At 38.6% G+C, this 15,444-nt stretch overlaps 4 protein-coding genes across 5 annotated transcripts in view; 2 read left to right on the top strand and 2 right to left on the bottom strand.

Moving 5' to 3' along the window:
* The window catches only part of LOC130694048 (vascular endothelial growth factor receptor 1-like), an 81,301-nt gene that overhangs the window by 33,238 nt on the left and 32,619 nt on the right, over positions 1-15,444 (top strand). The gene's annotated exons all lie outside the window — the stretch shown is intronic.
* The window catches only part of LOC130694044 (uncharacterized), a 73,745-nt gene that overhangs the window by 26,136 nt on the left and 32,165 nt on the right, over positions 1-15,444 (bottom strand).
* The window catches only part of LOC130694050 (death-associated protein kinase 1-like), a 49,764-nt gene that overhangs the window by 20,062 nt on the left and 14,258 nt on the right, over positions 1-15,444 (bottom strand). The gene's annotated exons all lie outside the window — the stretch shown is intronic.
* On the top strand, positions 55-2,028 carry LOC130694057 (uncharacterized). Of its 2 annotated transcripts, XM_057517202.1 has the most exons (6): positions 55-187; positions 257-748; positions 817-949; positions 1,019-1,324; positions 1,402-1,842; positions 1,936-2,028. In XM_057517202.1, the coding sequence occupies exons 1-6, from the start codon at positions 65-67 to the stop codon at positions 1,947-1,949; spliced, it is 1,509 nt and encodes a 502-aa protein (XP_057373185.1). In that variant the 5' UTR covers positions 55-64; the 3' UTR covers positions 1,950-2,028. The 2 variants fall into 2 exon arrangements, with proteins under 2 accessions (XP_057373185.1, XP_057373184.1); XM_057517201.1 differs by having other exon boundaries at positions 1,402-2,028.

Raw genomic sequence — 15,444 nt, 5'->3', positions numbered from 1 at the left:
GCATTTTAGCCAGTTTATAGTTTGCTCGGTATTTCATTCTTAGCCTCTGTGCGAAGGCGAAAGGATGGGACATAATTTATCCGGGATGATTCGATCATTTCTTCTTATTTTAGCGTTGTCTACGTGCTATCTCACGGCTGCTCCACCTGATCTGCAAGCAAGAGTTGAACTACTTGAGAAAAACTATGTGAGTCCCAATTCATATCTTTTATTGCTGCATTAATTCATAGTGTTTGACTTACGCGTTCGCGTAAAGGTCGAAATTAAAGAACATTTGGACGCCAAAATTATTGATTTGGAGACGAAAGTCGGTCAACTGGAAGCGAAAATTGAAAAACAGGATTCACTTTTGGCTGTTCTCGAAAAAGGACATGAGCCTTTGAAAGATAATGTCGCCATCAATCGACCCCGTCGTCAGATCGCAACTCGTCGTACTTGCCAGGAAATCATGGACACAAATACGTCGTACCCCTCCGGTATGTACTGGATCGATCCAGACGGACAAGGCATCGGTGATCCACCAATCCGCGTCCATTGCGACATGCAGGTAGCCGAGGCGAATGGTGATAACTGGAAGTGGGATCCTGTCAAAGGCACAACATCCATTTTGCATGACAGTGAATCAAAAATGGACATTGGAAATTGCACAGAACCTGGATGTTACTCGAGGCAAATCAAATATTACGCAAGCGATAGTCAAATCCGAGCGTTGATTCAATTGTCCAAAAACTGCGCTTTAAAACTTAAGGTACTGTGACCAAAGCTCATATTTATTTGATAGGTCGTCTGTTTTAAAATTCGTCGTTGATGTTGCAGTACGATTGCAGAAATTCGCCGTTAAACTACAACGGGACCGCCTATGCTTGGTATAACGACAAAGATGGCAAAAGGGAAACGTTTTCCGGCAGCCCCTGCGACAACCTCGATGACGAAAAATATTATCGGTTGCGTACGTGCGATCTATTTATTTGAATTTAAAAAAAACGTGTTGACAATTCAAATCGGGGCTGAAATCTAGATTCGATATACAATCGTGATCAGCTGCCTGTTACGCGCCTCCATTTTAGCAATCCGTTAAAGGGCTCCTTCCAGTACAAAGTGACGCCGTTACGATGTCATGGAAAGGCAAAAACGGAGGCAAAAACGGAGACAAAAACGGAGGCAGAAACGGAGATGAAAACGGAGGCAGAAACGGAGGCAATGCCGAGATCGTGCGAAGATTTGCGGCAGATGGGACACACTCTCAACGGAATCTACTCAGTCAGGGGAGACAAACAAATAGAAACTGTTTTCTGCCAATTTGATAAACGATATGTTGAACGAGGTAATAGATCAATGGTCACGTGTGGATTATTACATTTTTATTTGATGAACTTTGTTGAACATATGTTTGATAAACAGGTTATCAAACATGGATCGGATACGTCGATGTCAAATCTTTGCCGACATATTTCAACGTTAATAGGTTTAACAGTTTCAACTCAACGGGCGTTGCTATACCATTTGATGTTGAATCGGTTAACGTCGGCAATGCCATGAATTTAAAAACGGGAATATTCACGGCACCACGGGATGGCACTTATTTCTTCTCCTTTAACGGATTGGGCGTTGTTGACCCTACCAAAGAACGGGGTTACGTCATACTAAATCTGTATTTGAACGCAAAACAAGCTGGTAGAACTTTTCAAGAGGAGTGGGACACCACCAGAAGCATCTTTCGTCCACTGATAATTCAATCAACGTTGAAATTGAAAGCCAACGATCGAGTTTGGTTGGAGATTCTTAACGGGGCAACTTCGGGCTATCTTTATGATGATGGATTTTCATATACTCGCTTTACAGGTTTCATGTTGGACGAGGAATTTGCAATGCCTAAGTGATGAACTTGTTTCGTATTTGTATTAATGTGGTTTTATTTTTTTTTTACGAGTGTAGGAAACTTTGCTTAAGGCTTTCACCTCTCCGGGAAAAATCAGATGTTTGCCATCATGAAATAAAGGGCGTAGATGTTCGCTTTTCAATGTGAAACATTCGAGTTGAAAAGAAAAGCCATTCAACCCAAGTTGTTGATCTCGAAGGTCTACCCTTTCGTGTTCCAGTTCTTAACAATTCAACGTTCAACTGGAAGGCCACTGTGGCTTTAGATTCACACAAAGCTGAATATCCTTCATTCTGGAACAAAAGATCAACCGTTTCAAGCAAATGACGTTGATAGTTACATCTGCTTTTCGCGGCATGATGAAACTCGTTTCAAAAGCCAACGCCTTTTGGCTTGCCATGTTGCCCAGCCCTCCGAAGCATATAGACAAGCGACTTCCGCGTATAAACACAAACCTCAAAATTACAGACACGAGCTTTGTTTTTTGATTTGGTCATCCTCGTCGAAATGGCACAAGTCGAGGGCCATCGAAATCTTGTTCAAGACGGCCGCTATCATTTCAACAACCTGATCCTTACAAATGATAATGGATTCAGAAGAATGGCTGTTGAATTTTTAAAAATGTTATATGATAATGTGTGAGGAACGCCCTGACTTCCGCACGACAACTCCATTGAGTTGTTTGAACGAATACGCCCTGGCTTTGACCGAGCAGGTTCCGCGAAACCCAAATCAGACCCAGAGACAATGGTCATGATTAGCAACTCTTTTGATTTCACGGTCGTCCCAGTCAAGCCCTGGCTTTGTGCAAAGGGAACTAGGTGCGAATCTATAAAAATGGTGAAAGAATAGCAATCAGTCGATAATCTAAGTCCAATCACCCTTCAAAGTACTGTATCTTTGCAGGTTCCGCGAAACCACACGCATTTTAACGGGTGGCTTTTAGAAGAAGAAATCAAATCAGACCGAGACAATGGTCATGATTAGTCTCCGAACAAGATAATAAAAAAATTCGAAACCCAAATCAGACCCAGAGACAATGGTCATGATTAGCAACTCTTTTGACCTACGACGAAAACGACCTAATAAACCAGGTAGGTGAATAAAATTCACTTCTTTGATTTAATTAACTGTCATTTTAGTAGACCTGCAAAAGGAGTTATGTCAAAATCGAATTCTTGAAAAAATTCGTGTTTTCGAAATTACAATAAAAAAAAGAATGGGAAAAAAGTGAACTAGGCGTGAATCTTAATAAAAATGGTGAAAGAATGGCAATCAGTCAGGTTAATATAGGCTACCTCGTATTTCCGGATAATCGAAGTCCAATCACCCTTCAAAGTACTGTACCTTTGCGAGCTGGAGACAAAGTATGGATCCAGATATATATTGGGATCAGTGGGGGGTTTCTATACGGCGAGAGGCATGCGGTTGTGAACCGCGGTTGTATCAAGTGTAACTCGACGAAGTGGACCATCTGGATGAATTGCTGCTGAACAATCTGTAGACTGGCTTTTATTCATATAGTGCACCTCTTTGTTTTTGACTGACTGGAGTGAAAAAAAAAGGCGATGGCCAGTCGCTCAGTTAACTGAGATACAATTGGCGCCCTAGGCGGAAGTGTAGGAACCACAACACAATCGCCTAGTGTAAATCAGATAGTTCATCGATGGCTGTGCTGCGTTCGAATGCAATTCATAGCCGTTGAAGTTCTCTGCTCCATTTCCAGGTCAGTTTTTTGTTATCATTTTCTCTCGCTTTGCATGTGTCATCGCACTCTGACGTTTCAGAAGAACTTGAAATCCCTCCCCTCTGCTCTCTCCAAATCTTTTGGCTGTGATGTTTTCAAATTGCAATCGTTTTCGTTTTTTTCTCCCCTTTTTTTCATTTCTTGAAAGTAGTGCAGTTAAAGAATGCATTGAGCCCGTCTTTTTGTCGCCCACAAATGGTAGGCATTGCCTTTCAGTTTATTCTTTTCTGGCCACATTTCGCCATTTTTGCCGCCATTTCTGCTTCGATGGCGTCATAGAGCTATTAGAGCATTGTTGCCATTGTATTGTTCGAAAGGACCAACAAGCGACCTGTATTTCAGTTAGAAATAGGGAAAGATTAGCTTTTTTTCCAATCATCAGATGGCTTGACAGAATTGTTTGAAGAAATGTCACACTCTTGCCGACTTTATTTGATTGATTTTTCGCTTTTTGTTTCACCAAACCTTTGAAGGTCACAATAGAAAGAGCGACATTTTCTGATTTACTTGCCGTTAGATGCCTGTTCTTTTAAAATGCCATGAAATTAACTGTACATAAGCAGATGATTTGGCTAAAATCAAACGGAGAGACATAATATTGGAATTTAAAAACCATTTAAACACTTGTATTTTTAAATGGCTGTGCTGTTTATGTAAATTACAAATTTGACAATTTGCTAAAAGTGCATTTAATGCTATTGGGATCCATTTTGTTGCTCATGGACAAATTATGTAAATATAGTTTTCAAGAATAAGTGGGGAATGGCCTAGCAACCCACAACGCATAAATAAGTTCGTGCATCTTGGCTATCGGATATGACACAATTTCCTATTGGATTAAGAGTTGAATGACGTTCATTAAATTTGAGCTTGAATTGTATTGGCACAAATAACGGAATTCAAATTCCATGTTTGTTCATTGCATTCACATCGATTCCAAGGCGAATGAAGTCGTTGATTCTTCCAACTAGATCAGGCGAAGAGGCACAAGCACAAAGTTAGCGAAATTCTTCTTCTTTTTCATTCAGCTAAATAGAGGTCTTTCGAATTTAAACATATTAATTAAAGAATCCCCAATATTAGCGATGCTGGATTCAAGTTGTTGGATGACTTCTATTGAATTAATTCTTTTTTCCGGATCGTTTTCCAACATTTTCCTTAACAAGCTATAGTAATATTTGTACAATGCGTCACCATAAATTCCTAGAATTAAACAAGAGTTCATAAAGAAAAGAATAAAATAGTATGGAAGTAAAAAGGGATTACTCTTCAGATTCACCGGATCTTTTCCAATTATGTTCTGGTGAATTTCAGTTTCACTTGAACCGAATAGATGTTCTCCCTTCAATAAAATATAACCCAAGATGAGGCCGAGACAAAACACATCGCTCTTGACGGTGCCCCAAAACTCATCAGTTTCCGCTTTTTCTTTGTTGAGGAGTTTTCTCAGCACTTCGGGTGCGTACCATTTTCTGGTTCCTTCTGCTCCAGACCACGAGTGAAGTCCCTTTTCGTTTACGGATTTGGCCAGTCCAAAACCAGACCATTTCATTATCATCACTGAATGGTTTTCAGGCCGTGGCATAATGAGGATGTTCTTTGGATTGATGTCTCGATGAACTAATTTCTTCGAATGGATGTATTCCAGACCATTTGCTAATTGATGGTAAACTGTGAAGCATACATTTCCGTAGTATTTTTTGGGATCATCGGGCTTCAGGAAAAGGTGATCTAATGAAGCGACACATAGTTCCAGTGCATAGTACCTTAACACGGTAACGAAAACAAAACAAAAAAAAATCCATTTTGAAATCATTGTTATTTAAAACCAGAAAAAAAAGTCTTACATAAAGTCGTTGTCCTTTTCGTAGCAAAGAAGTTTGACAACGTTTGGATGATCTAACTTTCGCACTGCATCTTCTTCTACATCCTTGGCGCGGTGTATTTCAACTCTTTTTACTGCTACTTCACGACCTGCGAATTTTCCTTTGAACAACGTACTAAAGCTACCGCCCCCAATTAGAGGAGCGTCGCGGTCGATCCAAATTTTCATTTCCTTTTTATCTTTATTATGTAAATAATAGTTTACATTCCATCCATCTTTGTCCTTAACTTTCGCGTCTACTCCGAATTCAGTCAAAATCTCAATCGCGTCGAGTTTATTTGGGGTTGAATTATATCGACATAAATAATGGAGCGCATTTGATCCATCGTTAGTTTTGGCTTTCGCGTTAATTCCCGATTGAATCAAAATTTGAATTGCGTCGATTAATTTTGGGCTTGAATGGTATCGACACAAATGTTGAATGGCATTCATTCCATCGTTGTCCCTTGCATTCACGTCGATTCCGCTTTCAGTTAAAAGTTGAATTGTGTCTGTTAATTTTGGGTTTGAATAGTTCCGACACAAAAGATGGAGCGCATTCATTCCGTGTTTGTCCTTTGCGTTCAGGTTAATTCCGAACTGAATTAATTCTTTTATTTTTTCTGTTATATCCAATTGCGAATCGGCCCCGCACAATTTAAGTAATTCTTTTTCGTTTCTAACGTGCTAAATTGAATAAACTTCCATTTGCATATGGTTGCTCGACTTACTTTAAATTCATTAGTACCTTATACTTGATGATGAGTAATTGAACGAGCACTTCTGTCGATATCATCCTTTCAATTGGATCGTTTTTCAACATTTTTTCCAATAGGTCAATCTCGTAACAGTCGCGTAATTTGCCATCCATTTCTAGGTAAATCAATTAGCTCTTTGAATTAATAAACAATAGCATTCTAGTATATCAAGTATTACTTAGCATGTTGATGGGATTTCCATTAACTATGTTGTCGGCAATTTCATTTTCATTGTCGATGGAACCGTAGAGATGTTCACCGTTCAAGAATAGACTACCGAAAACAAGTCCCAGTGCAAAAACGTCGCTCTTGACGCCATCTTGGTAACTGGTTTCATCTTCGTTTTCTCTATGTCTTGCCAATTGAAGCAACTCGGGGGCTAACCACGCCTTATTTCTTCTGATGGGACTGTTTTGCCTTGCTTCACGGACACTTCTGATGAGTCCAAAATTTGTCCATTTCAGAGTTATCTCATTTTGGCCGGCAGATCCCTCCGCAATTAGGACATTTTCTGGTTTGATGTCCCCATGAGCTAAATTCTTCAAATGGATGTATTGGAGACCAGAAGCTAATTGCAGCAAACCATCGATGTGATGTGGCATACGTCCCTTGTATTTTCTGGCATCATCCGACTTCAAGAACAGCTGATCTAAAGTGGCCAAACACGGACCCAACGCATAGTACCTGGTAACAAGGTAACAAAAACCAAATCAAATCCTTCTTGATATCGTACTGTTATTCAAACGAATACGCAGTGCTCTACCTATACTCATCGTCACTTCCACAGTGAAGAAGTTGGACGACGTTTGGATGATCTAACTTTAGCAAAGCTTCTTCTTCATTTTCGTGGACACGATGTACTCGAACTATTTTTGTTTCAACTTGTCGAACTCTGAACTTTCCTTCAAACACTTGACCTGAACCATCCGCCATATTTTCGATATTCACCAAAACTGAATAGCTGAACAATTCCGCAATGTACAGTTTTCGAATGACTTTGTTGCGATGGCTTCCATTTAGACCTACGCAAATGACCAACGCCGTTAGCTGATAACGTTTTATCTTGATACCAATCACAATACTGTGTAATCTGCTGGCCAGGTTCATCATTTGTGAAAACGTCTCTTGCGTCACAGCGATTGAAGAACAACAAAAAATAAGATGAATTTTTCGATCGTGAAAGAACATGGCATTCCGTTTGCCATCGTTGACCCTTTATTATAAATTTAAAGTTTCGATCACCCTTGCCTCGTTTTTATTGTTTTATTCATTTATAATTTTTCTCTTGTGATTTTTGGATGTGAAATATTTCAATTTTGGTTATGGATGTATTCTTTATCGTTGTATTAGCACGGTAAACAATGTGTTTATCTTCATGTCGTCATCACCGAAAATGCGGTACTATCCGTATCGATGACCAAGTGCCTCCCCTGACCCCCTTTTCGCCTTTGTTTGCTTGGTATTTTTGTTTTGTTTTTGCTGTTCCTTTTAACAGCAGACGCTTCCGTATTTTAAATTCACGATATAACATTTAACTGATTCTGATCGCGTTTCGACAAAATGAACTCAATTAACTGGTTAATCATTTCATCACATAGCCTTTTATATTTTGGTTCTTTTCTACACGTTTTGACTATTCTACAAAGAAATCGATAAAAATGTCAACCAGCCAATCAGTGTTCAATCTGTTAACGTCAGTGCTATATCTATGGGAGTTGACTGGAAGCAATAACAAAATTTTTGACTTTTCAGCCGGGAATTTTCTGTTAGACAATCCACTTATCTTGGCGTGTGTTGACGCATTTTGGTTCCCAATCATTTAAACAACGATTTTCAACTATGTATGAAATAGGAGCTTTTTTTTACGGCTTCAACATGGATGGGCTACTTAATTAATAGAAAACTAAAATGGGCAACGCTGAAATTTCCATCAAACATGGAAGACTTGGATGTCCAAAATTGAAGGGTTTTACTAATAAGTTGCACAAAAATAGAATTCATTATTACCTGATCTTAATGGGTAACCCATAGAAAATGCATTTGCAAATTGTCTTTTTTTTTTTATTTTCTGTTCATTTGGTAAAGGCAATTTTCTCTATTAACACATTTTTGTTTTCTTTCTGTTTTTCATTATAGGGGGCAGATGGGACCTTTGTCCAGTACACACATTCATTTGAACCGTGGAAGGACTATGAGTGTTGTGAAAAATCAGGTTAAGGAAAAATTCAGCAAATATGATTACTTTCTTGCTCAGCAAATCCCTTGTGATTCACAAAATTTGTAGCTCACTCATTTCTGTTGCAAATATTTACAGTTGTCTATGACGTGAAGAGAAAATATGCCTTTTGACATAGGAGATCGACCACTATGTCGAAGAAAGGCACAATAAGAAAGGCTTTAATTTTATTCACCGAAGAAAACATTTAGGAAGAGCTAACATCTTCACAAATTGCATGTGTGATTGAGCTCAATTTTGTTGAGCATTTGTGAATCTCATTCACTTTAATTGTTACCCATATTTTTGCAATCCCTGTTTCTTTTCAGGATTGAAATTCGTGCTGGAAATGAAGCACAATGAAATTATGTTTTCTTCTTGCATTCCTTATTTTTCTCTTAATTTCCTAGTAATCGATTCTTCTGAATACAGATTTCTGTCAAGTGACATTGGTTTGGGCAATGCAACGCTGTTTGTAGTTGATGTTTTGAAAAATCATCAGCAAAATCAGAACCTGATCCCAAATTGTTTAATTAAATTCAAATTAAATTCATAATATGAAATTCAACATCTCATATTTCCATCGTCATCTTTTTCCGATTCATTGTTTTATTTTGTTCCTAGCGTGAGTTGGCAATGCTGTCTAGGAGCTGGAGTGAGGGGTAAAAAAACCGCGCTAAATTGTGCTCACCAACTGATCAGTTTCATCATTGCGATTTTAACTGGCGACTACAAAGGATGTATTTCTTGCCGGTTTCTACTTTTCTCCATTTCTATTTGCATTTTCTAAGGTGTCAGTGTTTATGATAAAAGTTTTTAGCCACATTCGGTTGCAGCAATTTAGTGTTGAAATCAAATGATGTATCAAGTGTAACTTGAGGCAGTGGACCATCTGGATGAATTGCTGCTGAACAATCTGTGACTGGCCTTTATTCATGTAGTGCACCCCTTTGTTGTTGACTGGAGTGGAAAATAAAGGCGATGGCAAGTCGGTCAGCTAATTGAGATACAATTGGCGCCCTCGGCGGAAATGCAGCAACCACGACCCAATCGCCCACTGTAAGCCAGATCATAGATGGCTGTGCTTCGTTTTAATGCATTTCATAGCGGAAGAAGTTCTGTGCTCCATTACAAGGTCAGTTTTTTGTTATCCTTTGCTTTTGCTTTGCATGTATCATCGCACTCTGACGTTTCAGAAGAACCTAAAATCCCTAACATCCTCCTGAGAGAGCAGGGGGGCTCTCTCCAAATCGTTTGGCAGTGATGTTTTCAAATTGCAATCGTTTTCGTTTCTCTTTCTTTCTTTAGATTTCTTGAAAATGATGCAGTTTACGAATGCATTGAATCCGTCTTTTTGTCGCCCTCAAATGGTAGGCATTGTCTTTCAGTCCATTCTTTTGTGGCCTCATTTCGCCATTTTTGGCGCTATTTCTGATTAGATAGCGTCATAGAGTGAGGGGTGTAGTTGACATCGTATTGATCGAACTGATCATCAAGCGATCTGTATTTATGTTAGAAATGGGGAAGGATTAGCTGTTTTCTCAATCATTAGAAGGCCTGGCAGAATCGTTTGAAAAACTGTACCTCTTTCTTGCCGACATGATTTGTTTGATTTTTCGTTTCCCCAAACTTTTGAAGGTCACACCAGGAAAACTGGCTTTTTCTTGGTAGATGTCCGCCCGTTAAAAAAATCAGGAAATCAACTGTATACGAGCAAATAATTTGGCCAAAAGCAAATGGATAGATATTGCCAGTCATATAATATGAGGGTTTTAAAAATCATTAGAACACTTGAATTATTAAATGGCTATGCTGTTGATGTGAACTACACACTTTGTCAATTGGATAAATCTGGATCGGTATACAGAATTTTTAAATCTTTTTTGTTTGGTTTTTTTGTGGTTTGCTAAATTTCGAGACAGCTGGCAAGAACAGATTTGATTGTACGCGAGATTGCCAAGTTCGACGGTCGTATTGTTTTCACGTGCAATTTTCTTTCACTTGACTAGTGGAATTGTTTAACGCTCGCAGTTAGCTCTATCAAAAAAGTGGTTTCTTACTTGCCCTTTAAGTGACTGAGAAAATCGGGGTTTTTATTCATCACCCGAGATATTTTTTTTCTTATTATTATTATTTTTCAGGGTTTACTCATTCTTTACTGCTCTGATTGTTTTCCTGTATCAGTTCCATTACAGTTTTGCTAGAAGCTTAAATGAAATGACATACTTTTCCAAAGAGAAAAGGGGCTTGTAGAACGCAAATTGAATCATCTGCCGTATTTTATGCTTTGATTCTTTCTTTCATTTTCAAGTCGTTTGCCCACATAGAATTTTTGAATTGTCGAATGAGTCGCAATCAACTTGGCTAACGGAATAATAAATTGACAAGACAACGGCGATGCAGACATTTTTTTATTTCTGAAAGTGAAATCAGTCCATCCTAAGTAAAACAGACAAGAAAGCGGGAAATTTCTCTTTCCAGGGGTAAAAGATAAAAGAATTTAGACTATGCGGTAGTAGCCGTATTTGAAATTTCCGTCGTCAAAGCGCATTGCATCGCCTTGAAACGAGTTATGATTCAAAGAAGAAGTGCTGCGTCGAGTAGTTTTAGGATTTCGTCCTTGTTGCTAATCATAAAATTATCTCGTAAATTACTTCGTGCATCATGACCATTGGCTATCACACGAGTTCCCAGTTTGGTTAAGAGGGGAATGGCGACAATTAAATTTGACCTTGGATTTATTGTACACAAATGATGGAGCGCATTCCTTCCATCAGAGTCGTTTGCATTCACATCAATTCCCAGTTGGATAAAAAGTTGAATGGCGTCAATTAAAGTTGGGCTTGAATTCAATAGACACAAATAATGGAGCGCGTTCTGTCCTTTTCCGTCCACTGCATTCACGTCAAGCCCGTTGCCACTTAAAAGTTTAATGATTTCAATTATATTCGATTTTGAGTAGAATTGACACAAACGATGAAGGGCATTCTGTCCTAAAGCGTCCTTTGCGGTCACATCGATTCCCAGTTTGATTAAGAGTTGAATGGCGTCAATTATTTTTGAGCCTGAATTGAATTCATGCAAATATTGGAGCGTATTCGTTTTAGAACAGTCCTTTGCGTTCACATCCAATCCCAGTTGGGATAAAGGTTCCTTGCCGCCAAATAAATTTGAGCCTGAATCGAATATAGTCATATGTTTCAGCTCATCCTCGCTTAATCTGTGTTTAACATTCGCATCAAGTCCCAGTTCGGTTAATATTTGACTGCCGTCAAATATTTTTGATTTCGAGAGGAAACTAAACAAATGATGGAGCGCATTCTGTCCCGAATTGTCCTTTGCATTCACGTCAATTCCCAGTTGGATTAAGAGTTGAATGGCGCCAATTAAATTTGGGCTTGAATTTGATTGACACAAATGATGGAGCGCATTCTGTCCTTTTTTGTCCTTAGCATTCACATCAATTCCGTTGTCGCTCAAGAATTGAATGGCTTCAATTACATTTGGGCTTGAGTTGCTGTTACACAAATGATGGAGAGCGTTCGTTCCATTCTTGTCCTTTGCATTCACATCGATTCCAAGGCGAATCAAAGCGTTGATTTTTTCTACGAGATCAGGCGAAGGGTCAAAAGCACAAATTTTGTGAAATTCTCCTTCTTTTTCAATCAGCTAAATTGGAGAAATGTTCGATTATGTAGGTTGCTAGTTCCTAAATTTCAAAACAAAAAAATAATATTACTTTATTCTTGATGGATTCCAGTTGTTCGAAGACTTCTGTTGAACTTATTCTTTTTTCCGGATCGTATTGCAACATTTTCTTTAGTAAGTCATTCTCATAATATTTGCGCAATTCGCCATCAATTTCTAGAATTAAGCAACAAAGTGTTCATCAATAGAAAAGTAGAATAATATGGAATTAAATTGGAATTACTCTTCATATTCACAGAACGTTCTCCAATTATATTATTGTGAATTTCTTTTTCGGTTGCACCGAATAGATGTACTCCCTTCAAGAAAAGATAAGCGAAGACTAGGCCGAGGACAAACACATCGCTCTTGACGGTGCCCCAAAACTCGTCGTTTTCCGCCTTTTTTTCGTTGATGAGTTTTTCCAGCACTTCGGGTGCGTACCAAGTTCTGGTTCCTCTCACTCCAGACCACGAGTGATATCCCTTTTCGTTTATGGATTTGGCCAATCCAAAATCAGACCATTTGATTATTATCTCTTCATTTTTTCCAGGCATTTGCATGATAAGGACGTTGCTCGGTTTAATGTCTCGGTGAATTAAATTCTTCGAATGGATGTATGCCAGGCCTGTAGCTAATTGACGGAAAATGCAAAGCATGGATCTATCGTATGTTTTGAGGTTATCCGACTGCGGGAAAAGTTGTTCTAAGGAAGCGACACATAATTCCAATGCGTAGTACCTTTAACGCGATAACGAAAAAAAAAAATCAATTTTGAAATCATATTGTTATTTAAAACCAGAAAACAAAGTCTATACATAAAGTCCGAGTCCTTTTCACAGTAAAGGAGTTTGACGATGTTTGGATGATCTAATTTTAGCATTGCTTCTTCTTCCCTTTTGTGGACACGACTGATTTCAACTCTTTTTACTGCCACTTCACGACCTCCGAACTTCCCTTTGTATACCGTAGCAAAGCCACCGCTCCCTATTGGTTTATTACGGTCGAACCAAATTTTCATCTCTTTCTTAACTTTATTTTGCAAATAGTACAACGCATTCCATCCAGCGTTGTCCTTTGCCTGCATATCAACTCCGACTTCAATCAAAATATCAATTGCGTCGACTGAATTTGGGGTTGAATTGTCTCGACATAAATAATGGATCGCATTTGATCCATCGTTGGTTTTTGCCTTTGCGTCGATTCCGAATTGAATCAAGATTTGAATTGCGTTGATTAAGTTTTTGCTTGAATGGTATCGACACAAATAATGAATGGCATTCATTCCATCGTTGTCCCTTGCGTTCACGTCGATTCCGCTTTCGATTACGAGTTGAATTGCGTCGGTTAATTTTTCGTTTGAATAGTAACGACACAAAAGATGAAGCGCATTCGTTCCGTCTTTGTTCTTTGCGTTCACATTAATTCCGAACTGGATTAGTTCTTTGATTTTTCCCGTTAAATCCAATCGTGAATCAACCCCACACAATTCAAGCAATTCTTTTTCTTTTCCAGTGAGCTAAATTGCATAAATTGGCATTTGTATAATGCGATTACTCGGCTTGTTTTAAATTCATTATACCTTTTCCTTGATCGAGTGTAATTGTACGACTGCTTCCTTTGATTTCGTTCTTCCAACGGGGTCGTTTTTCAACATTTTTCCCAATAGGTCAATTTCGTAACAGTCGCGTAATTTTCCATCCATTTCTAAGTAAAAGAATCACTCTTTTAATCAGAAAACAGTATCATTATAGTATATCAGGTATTACTTTGCATGTTAATGGGATTTCTTTTAACTATGTTGTCGGTAATTTCATTTTCGGTGGAACCGTAGAGATGTTCGCCGTTCAAGAGTAGACTACCGAAAACAAGTCCCAGTGCAAACACGTCGTGCTTGATGCCATCTTCATAGCTGTATTCATCTACGTTTCCTAAAGTGGTCAACTGAAGCAACTCGGGGGCTAACCATTCCTTATTTCTTCTGATATGTATTGCTGATATGTATTGCTCCCAAGAGGACTATTTTGCCTTGCTTCACTGACAGTTCTTATCAGTCCAAAATTTGCCCATTTGAGGGTTATCTCATCTTGGTCGGCAGATCCCTCCGCAATCAGGACATTTTCTGGTTTGATGTCTCCATGAACTAAATTATATGAATGGATGTATTCGAGACCAGCAGCTAATTGCAGCAGACCATCGACATGGTGTGGCATACGTCCGTTGTATTTTCTTGCATCATCCGACTTCAAGAACAGCTGATCTAAAGTGGCCAAACACGGTCCCAATGCATAGTACCTGGTAACATGGCAACGAAAACAAAATCAAATCATTGTTGATATCGTTTTCCTATTCAAAACAAGAAGAACTTACATATGGTCATCGTCACTTTTACAGTGAAGCAGTTTGACGATGTTTGGATGATCTAACTTTAGCAAAGCTTCTTCTTCTTTACTTTTGTGGAAACGATGTACTCGAACTATTTTTGTTTCTACGTCGCGAACTCCGAACTTTCCTTCAAACACTTGGCCTAAAGCACCCGCCATATTTTCGATACTTTCCAAATGCAGGATAGTTAAATAATTCCTCAATGTACAGTTTTCGAATGGCGTTGTTCCGATGGCTTCCTTCTAGATAGATGTAAAAGATCAACGCTTTAAGCTGATAACGATTATCTTGAACTTCACAATATTGTGTAATCTACTGGCCAGGTTTATCAGTTGTGAAATGCGTCACTTGCACAACGATTCGAGATTATCAGAAAATAATGATGAACTTTACGTTCCTGATATAAGCATGGCATTCCTTTTGCCATTATTGTATCTGTAATAATAATTTAAAGTCTCGATCACCCTTTCATTGTGTTTGTTGTTTTATGTATTTCTTTCTTTCTTCTGAATTCATTCATTCAATTCTTCTGAATTGTGGCATTGGTTTGGCCAGTGCAACGCTGTTTGTTGTTGATGGTTTCAAAAATCATCAGCTGCAAAACCTGATCCACAATTCTTTAATTCAATTCCCAATATGAAATTCAATCCAACATTTCATATTTCGATTGTTATTTTTTCGGAATAACCGTTTTATTTTGTTCGTAGTGTGAGTTGGCAATGCTGTCTAGTAGCTGGGGTGGGGGTTTATAAAATCGCTGAATTGTGCTCACCAACACATCAGCCTCACTGCCATTTAGACACACATCCACAAAGGATGTGCGACTTGTCGACTCCACTCACTTTTGTGTGGAGAGTAAAACAGTTCAACCACATTTGTCTGCAACAATTAAGTGTTCAAATCAGATGA

This window comes from Daphnia carinata, chromosome 6 (assembly GCF_022539665.2).
Source record: "Daphnia carinata strain CSIRO-1 chromosome 6, CSIRO_AGI_Dcar_HiC_V3, whole genome shotgun sequence".
In the NCBI taxonomy this organism is placed as follows: Eukaryota; Metazoa; Arthropoda; class Branchiopoda; order Diplostraca; family Daphniidae; genus Daphnia; species Daphnia carinata.
The sequence above is the reverse complement of the archived record's forward strand: the minus strand, read 5'-3'. Positions and strand labels throughout refer to the sequence as shown.

Excerpts from the sequence above, each read along its gene's own strand:
- LOC130694057 (XM_057517201.1), top strand. The coding sequence starts at position 65 with ATGGGACATAATTTATCCGGGATGATTCGATCATTTCTTCTTATTTTA. Across the intron at positions 749-816 it reads ACTGCGCTTTAAAACTTAAG|TACGATTGCAGAAATTCGCC; the intron begins GTACTGTGACCA and ends TTGATGTTGCAG. Across the intron at positions 950-1,018 it reads CGAAAAATATTATCGGTTGC|ATTCGATATACAATCGTGAT; the intron begins GTACGTGCGATC and ends GCTGAAATCTAG.